The sequence below is a fragment of the Apaloderma vittatum genome, unplaced genomic scaffold (assembly GCF_000703405.1).
Source record: "Apaloderma vittatum isolate BGI_N311 unplaced genomic scaffold, ASM70340v1 scaffold42738, whole genome shotgun sequence".
Lineage (NCBI taxonomy): Eukaryota > Metazoa > Chordata > Aves > Trogoniformes > Trogonidae > Apaloderma > Apaloderma vittatum.
Window position 1 is genome coordinate 340 of NW_009730892.1, and position 7964 is coordinate 8303.

The window sequence follows — 7964 nt, forward strand, 5'->3', positions numbered from 1 at the left end:
TAAGTCAACGGGTAAACACAATATCATGCAGTTATTGACACAACTGGTATCCTCTAGATACAAATTCTACAAAGCAGAGGCACTACAAATGATCTTTTTTATCTCATGTAGGTATCACATTTCTTGATCAGAAGAACATTTTTTGGGTGTTCCCTAACTAAAGCAAGTTCTGGTCTGGTCCAGCAGACTAAAGGTACGAAAATATTTCTGTTGGTTTCTGCCCTGTTTCAACCTTATACCAAGAGGTGACATTTCCTGCAAGAATTTGGCATCTCCTCTCCTGTACAAATGCTGCTCCTCATTCGGTTTTTCTGTAGATGTTTGTCTGAGGTTCTGCAGACTGCGAAGTTCTACAACAGCTGCTGACACATCTGGAGAGGACATCATACTCAAATGGGGCCTTTTCCTGGTCCCTCTGACCACGTTCTGTCTCGGCACATGGCAGGTACAAATAAATATTTCGTTTTTTCAAGAGATGAGCACTGGAGGGTTGTCCGGTTTTGCCACCTCTGGCTGTTTAATCTAGTTCAAATCACATGCAGTGTAAAGATTTGCTGTTATTTTACATTTCTGTTTTCCAACTGTCCATTTCTAAGTCTGTAAAGGAGTAGTTCTTGGGGTTTTACCCTTTTATTTCAGTGTAAATATTTCCACAAATTGAAGTCAGTAGCCTCCATTTCCAAACCTCCAGTTACCCTGTTTTAGGCCAGGTCTGAGGAGAAACTTATGACAAAGATTTTAAGGCTTGCTGGGGTTATTACATAAGCTAATTTGCTTTTGTGTGCTTTCAGGTTCAGCGGCGGAAGTGGAAATTAGATTTGATTGCACAACTGGCATCAAGAATTACATCAGAGCCCATCCCTCTGACCTTAGAGTAAGGAAGCTGGGATAGTTTATTGTCTAGGGAGCACTGACAGTGTGCTGGGGATATTAGATGTGGTCCTTGCACTAATGAGCTTATCTTAAACTAAGCTGCATGAAAATGAGGGAATTCAATGGGAAGCAAGACATGCAAGCAAATTAGAAAAATAGACATGGTGTTAATTTTCTTATTTTTAGTAAAAGAGTAAGTGAATGCTTCTCTATGGGATACTCTAAATGGATGAATCTCAGCTCAGGAGAGTGTGTGATGACAATAAAATCTTGAGCCAGCTGCTTATTCCACAAGGTGTTTGTCTTCTCTTTCTGGTTGCCAACTGGCACTAGAGTAACCATTAGTTAAAAGGAAAGTCCTACAGTAAAATCCCCTAACCTGCCTGTAACAACCATGGTTTTGTTTTCATCTTGTTTCATGCAGCCCGATGGAACTGAAGGAACTGGAGTACAGACCGGTAAAAGTCCGAGGGCATTTTGACCACTCCAAGGAGCTCTATATTTTGCCACGGTCACTTGTGGACCCTCAGCGAGAAGCCAGAGAAGCCGGACGGCTGACATCACACCCAGAAAACGGAGCAAACGTCATTACTCCTTTCTACTGCACGGAACTAGGGTAAGTTAAGGAAAGTCATGATTCATGTGAGCAACTCCGGTTTTGAAAAGCTGCGTCATGGTGGTTGGGTTTATAGAAATCGCTCCCTCTCCCTGAAAAGGCATCTCTCACAGTCTGTTAGGCTTGATTTGAAATTGCATTTAAATTCCCCTATAACATGCACTCAGATGACAAAAAAAAAGTGGCACCAAGCATGTGTGTCACTTCTGTCTTAGGTACTTTAGTTCTAGGCAGCAATGGGAATAAATCTGCTTTCACTCACACGCCTTATTTCTTTATGTAACTCTAGGGTCACGATTTTAGTCAACCGAGGATTTGTGCCCAAAAAGAAATTGAAACCGGAGACCAGGCTGAAGGGACAGGTAAGGGGGATGTTGTTCTATTACTTTTTGCCCTGTGATTACCCAAAGGCACTACTGACAAACCGAGAAAGGCAGTAGCCACGTTCAGCATCTCAGGAGGTGCTTAGTCATTGTGCTTTTTTCCCCACCTTTTTGTTAAGTAAATAATGTTATTTACAAACAAGGAGCTGTTTTCAATCTGCTTTTTCTGCCTGCTGTATTAACAATACTACCCCACTGCAGGGCACGACCACTGGATTTATAATCAGACCCTGCAAGTGCTGTATTTTTCTACCAGAACCTGGTGTGCCACCATGTGAAATGAACCTTGAAAGATGCCTTTTTTTCTCCTCTACATTTCTCTTCAGATTGAAGATGAAATTGAGCTCACTGGCGTGGTGAGATTATCAGAAACCCGGAAACCTTTTGTGCCTGAAAATAACATTGAGAAAAACCGCTGGCATTACCGTGACCTGGAGGCTATGGCAAAGGTGACCGGGGCTGAGCCCATCTTCATCGATGCTGATTTTCGTAAGTCACAGAGAAACCCAACCCCACATCCAATCTACAGCAGCCTCTTGCCCTTTCTGTTTGGTGAATTAGTTCGCCTGGGCGCTTGGAAAGGTAGAATCATGGAATCATGTGGGTTGGAAAAGACCCTTAAGATTAGCAAGTCCAGCAAGTCCATTGGATCTGCCTGTCCTCTTCATGTGCTCTGCTAGCTCTGTACTTTGAAGGCGACAGGCAGCTGGCACTGGGGCTGGCAGCACGCTCAGAGGCGCTGGCAGCGTTTGATGCCCTGAGCACAACCAGCCACTTGCTGTAGGGGCTCTGCCTTGCTGGTAACCCTTCCGTGAGGAAGAGGAGCAGGGTATCCACATGACCAACCACCTTTATCCCTTTTCTCACAGGAAGGGCAGCTCTACGCGGTGCAGACCAGAGATTTAACTTGTGCACTGGGTTCTTCTTGCAGGAAGCACAGTCCCAGGGGGGCCCATCGGAGGTCAGACGCGAGTGAGCCTGAGAAACGAGCACATGCAGTATATCATCACCTGGTAGGTACCCAGCCAGCGTTTCACTGACCTTCCACGTTTGTTCTGAGTGTAAAGCTTTGCCTGCCATTCTTCCTCCTGCATCAGGGAGGCTGGATGAGCCCTTACACTACAAAAGCCTGAAGCATCAACCCAAGTAACACTTGGAGTGATTCAAAATAGTCCTGTTTTGTTGCACCACAGCTGACTTAAGAGATGTTGTCAACCCTGAAAAAGTGTAACTGTGTGGTCTTGTTCTTTTCTAGGTATGGCTTATGTGCTGCAACTTCACTGATGTGGTACAGAAAATTTATACAAAAGATACCCCTGTGAGGGGAAGGGCTATTCTGCTCCGCACTACAGTCAAGAGCAGACTTTACAGACTCATCAGTGCTGAGTAGGTGAAGCACCAAGAGTTTCAGGGCAACGTGTGCAGCTAGGAAGCTGCATAGACTTTAAGGAACTGATGCAGACTCCAAGCTCCCACCCCAAGGCCAATTTGGCTGCAACGTGGAAGCACTGAACTTAAAACTGTAAGTGGCTGTTGAGACTACTGCATAAATCAACTTCAAAAAATCTCAAGGATACCTTTTTCTGTTGTGGTTGGTGGTAAGCTACAACGTTTTAACTACTCCACTGCTGTAATTATCAAGAGACAAGGGATTTTGTGAATCAAATCTTCTTAACTCCAAGCAGTCATTCTTGAAAACAGGAGGGGTTCACAGCAGGTCCATCAGAATAAAAAGGGCTTGTGCTTCTGACACGGCAACAGTAACAGCCCTGAGTTAAATGTTACTGTGGATACTCAAATCTAGCTGGGCAAGGCAGCCTGTAGGTCTGCAAGAGCATGGAGGGCCAGCAAAACCAGCAGCTCCCTCAAGCTTGGTAGCCTCCCACAATGCCAAAGACCAAGGGAAAGAACAGGACAAGAAAGTCTGGATTCTTCCCCCACCACCTTCACTGACCGTTCTTGCCCTGGAAGAGGCTTTTCAGACCCAGCAGGAGGTTCCCCACCAATTTAGCCTGGCAAAGTGCTGCCCTACATTGATCCGTACTGTAACCACATCTTCAGTACTGACACGATCTAGAACAATTTTCAGTTGAACAATATTTGCATAAGCTTAAAGCCAGCACTAGCCTAGCCCCCCCAGCTCTGATGGGCTCCATGTTCAAAGGAGAGCAATTACACAAGAGGACTAGTAGTCAAAGGCAGTTGTTCCAAGTAAAGGAGTAACCTGCTCTACGCAGCACTATACAAGCACCTGAGAGAAGGCAACGTTCACATGCCTCCTGCTGCCCACAACACTCACATTAATAAAGACCAGTGAAACTTAATCTGGGGGTTTATTCTTTTTATGTACAGAAAACATGGTTGCACTCCAGTACATCTTTAGCCCAGCTTTGTAGCCAGTTCTTTAGCCTTTGCTTTTTCAAGCTTAGCGATGCGAGCCACTGATTTTGGACCCAAGACATTGCCGCCCCAGTGACGACGGATCTGCAAAAAAGGAAGAAGAGGTTAGATGCCTTATAGTCTCTTACTACATCAGTTACACAACTTGCTCAATACACAAGAAAAGAGCTTCCTCAACAAAGAATTCCTACATATTTCAACCAATGAACCACATTAAGACAGCGCAGAGATACAAGCGTTTAACAATCTTTCCCCATGAACGGTGCTGGATTCAGCCATCAGGTAGCTTCTGCGCTCGGGGATGGAGCTGAGCCTAACAGAAGCTGTTGCCCTCTCTACAATCCCAGCACAGCAACAGCTCCATTTACTTGTAACTCTGCGACAGTGTTCACATTGTACCCCACCCTCAGGTTAAGAATCTGGATATGCTGTAAACAAATCTAGGTACATAAAACACACCCAGCAGGCTCTAAGCTCAGGTCACTATGTCTGAAATAATACTTCACTGGAAAGCTTTTGAGGGTGTTAACAGTAAAAACTGAAACAAGGCTAACAGCATGGAGGATCTTACCTCATCGTATCTGTCGTTGTAGTTGGTCTTGACAGCCTCCACCAGCTTTGCGAGGGCTCCCTTATCCTCCCTGTTGGCGATAGTTTTAGTTCCTTTAAAGCCTCAATTTAACATCTTCCACAAATCGTTTGCCTCAGGATTTAAGAGCTCACAGTGGCAACACGATTTTTCAGGTTAAGTTTAAGCATCACTTGCCAAGGGTTACCCACTCCATCAATACATTAGGAACGTGCACCGCCCAAGTTAACAGTTCCATCTACGTATTTCAGAGTAACCATTTTGGTAAGCCAAAGTAATCTGTCTCTTCAGGATCCCACAGAGCTCTTCATACAAAAGGACATCTATCTTACACGTTATAAAGGCAGTATTTATTTTATTTAGTTTTACTGTTTTAAACTACAGAGATCCAAGCCTGCTATCCACCTGCCCTACAGCCTGTGCTTGGGGCAGTTTGTTTTCTCCACTACAGAGAACGAAGCCAGCACTCGGAATTACTTACGGGTTAACTTGGGTGAACGCAACAGAAGTACAAGTCTTCCTGTGGACCAGTCGCCCCAGTCTGGCTTTGCCCTTGATGATGCAGTACGGCACTCCCATCTTGCGGCACAGAGCGGGCAAGAAGACTACCAGCTGAAAAGCAAGGGAGCGTGCTTTGTGACTGAGGGAGAACATCTTTTCAGTTCTTTGAATTAGCCTGGGCTGTGGCAATTGCTCAGTGTTAAAAAGCTCGTTTTGCTCTTCACTGTTGATTCAGGTGAAGAAATTCATACATCATTGCAAGGGCCAAGCCTCACTGTAACACCTGGACAACTGTGAGCATGCCTAAGTATTCCAGCTCTGGTAAATATATCTTTTTATGTATTCTCTTTTCACGCAGTAACTTTGTCCTAAAATGCATTTTCACCCCAAGTCCAATGCTGACCTCAGCCAGCTGCACAGGTAGCACGTTACACATCCCAGCGAGTAGGCTTACCTCAATGGGGTCTACATCGTGGGCAATAACGACAAGCTGAGCTTTCTTGTTCTCTACCAGAGTTGTGACACTGTTAATACCTGAAAAACAAGGTACAAATAAGCTTTGATTCTGCTCAACCTATTTTCAGAGTCTTCATACAAGCCTCATGCAACCAGCTCAGATTCCATCACGCAGCTGATGGAAGTTGTGAAAACTTGTCACATCCATGCAGCAGCACGGACCGGGTATTACATGGACAATGTGCTAAAGCTCAGGGTTAAAAAGCTCGTCTATTTTGCTCTTCACTTTGAGTTCAGGTGAAGAAATTCATACATCATTGCAATAGCTTGTCCAATCCCACGTGGCTGGAGCAAAGCACCAACTCATCCGCTTTCCAACAAAGCACCGCGTCCCCATATATTCAAGCAGCCAAGTCCATGTACAAAGTTACCTGCTCGGAGGACTGGTGGCCGCTTAGTTGGTGCATCTCCCTTTCCTGCAGCTTTCTGCTCAGCGCGAGCCAGGAGCCTCTGCTTCTTCTCTTGCTTAGTTTCTGGCCTGTATTTGTGCGCCAGCTTCAGCAGCTGTGTAGCTGGAAAAGAACATCTACGGGTTAATTAGTGTTGTCATCACAAGTATTTAGACAGCAAAAAATTAACGAAATTTGCACAGTGCAAGAGCAGAGGTAGCAGAGCACCCTGAGAGCCCGTATTTACCTCTACAGGCACCTCTGCTGGCAATGACAGCTCCTTCACCGTTTGGATGAGGAAATGCCTGTGGACCCCCGCAGCAACTACGATTAAAGGTGGTGCGCTTTCTCCTTTAAGCCAGTAACATGTTTGGAAACATCTACGAGGGAGTTACTCTACATAGGCTGAAAGTTTCTTGCATAGACACTGTCACCTGAAAAAGACTATTTACTCATTCACAGGAGACCCCGAAGTCCCTTCTTCCTCCACATCACTGTCAGCCCCCAGGGTGCTGGCTTTCCCCCCAAAAGCCTGCACTCAAGCTGGAAGAATGGACTCCCATGAAAGTAGGCAGTTAAGATAACTCCAGGTTTGGGTCATTAAGCAGGAGCTTTGTCTATTCCCTTTTCCAAGTACTCAGCAGCTATCAGAACTTAAGCCAGCAAATTCAGACAGAAGTTTGCTGTGGACATCACCCCAGTCACTATTAAAGCATCTCTAAAATGCTTCCTAAGATACTCCCCAGCTTACCTTTGCTATGGTCTTATTTCACTTTGCTCTTCTCCAAAGCATATCCCATTAACAACCCAAACGAAGAGACCTTTGTGGGGCACATCCTTACCTGTCTGACGGTCCAAAGCCTGAGTGAACTGGTTAATGGCAGGAGGCACCTTCAAGCGCTTGTAGAGAATGGCCCTCTGGCGCTGCAGCCTGATGTAGCGCGGCCATTTCACAAAACGCGTGAGATCACGCTTCGGCTGGATATCCTGTCCTAAAAAAACAGACTTTAGCTCAAAGCTGTTACAAAGTCGCACGGCAAGAGGATGGAATAGGAATAGGTATGGGTGCATCAGTGATCTTGGTGGTGATATGTCAGCACTGCCACTCAGATAGCAAATATTCTTTCACATCATCTGCACGCCGTACAAAAACAGCACTACAGCAGCTTGAATGGATTTGTCACGCTACGCACAAGAGGGTGAGATTCATCACTATTGCAGAACGAATCTTTCCAACGCACGAAATTCAGCAAATGTCCATAGCCACCTTCATCTATCAAATGAAGGACAGCTCTTATTGCAGGCGGCAACGCAACTGTCTTCACTGATCTCTCCACTTCACAGCTTTATTACAATATGCTTCTGTTTACAATTTAGGCACCAGTTTACAAAATAAAAAACACTGAGCACGGGGCCCAAACATCCACTTACTCACCAATGCCAAAGTTCTTGGGCCTCTTTTCAAAGAGGGGATTGACAACCTTCTTGGCCTCCTGCTTCTTGACTACAGCAGGGGCCGGGGCCACCTTCTTGCCCTTGGCCTTCTTTCCTTTCGGCTGCAAGTAAGACATACACTCTTTTATTTTTTTGTCTCAACTACTTGTGTACTCAGAAGAGCTTTCAGTCCACCTCGGAACTGCACTTTCCCACGCATTTCACCAGCCCGGCAGCCTCCCAGCCTAGCCTTGCTCTTCCAG

General features: G+C 45.5%; 2 protein-coding genes across 2 annotated transcripts; one reads left to right on the plus strand and one right to left on the minus strand.

Annotated features, from left to right (window-relative positions):
• Positions 1–111: 111 nt before the first annotated feature.
• SURF1 (surfeit 1) lies at positions 112–3230 on the plus strand (the record flags this gene model as incomplete). The annotated part of the gene is made up of 8 exons (XM_009874955.1): positions 112–193; positions 318–445; positions 792–874; positions 1298–1489; positions 1779–1851; positions 2199–2361; positions 2804–2885; positions 3128–3230. Coding segments are annotated over 8 exons (870 nt in total), but the record flags the coding sequence as incomplete, so codon positions are not given.
• Positions 3231–4186: 956 nt separating this feature from the next.
• RPL7A (ribosomal protein L7a) lies at positions 4187–7838 on the minus strand. The gene is made up of 7 exons (XM_009874956.1): positions 7703–7838; positions 7110–7259; positions 6250–6390; positions 5817–5896; positions 5343–5473; positions 4844–4913; positions 4187–4356 (listed from the first exon to the last, which is right to left on the minus strand). Exons 1-7 carry the CDS (start codon positions 7836–7838, stop codon positions 4252–4254), a joined length of 813 nt encoding a protein of 270 aa, XP_009873258.1. The 3' UTR covers positions 4187–4251.
• Positions 7839–7964: the final 126 nt, after the last annotated feature.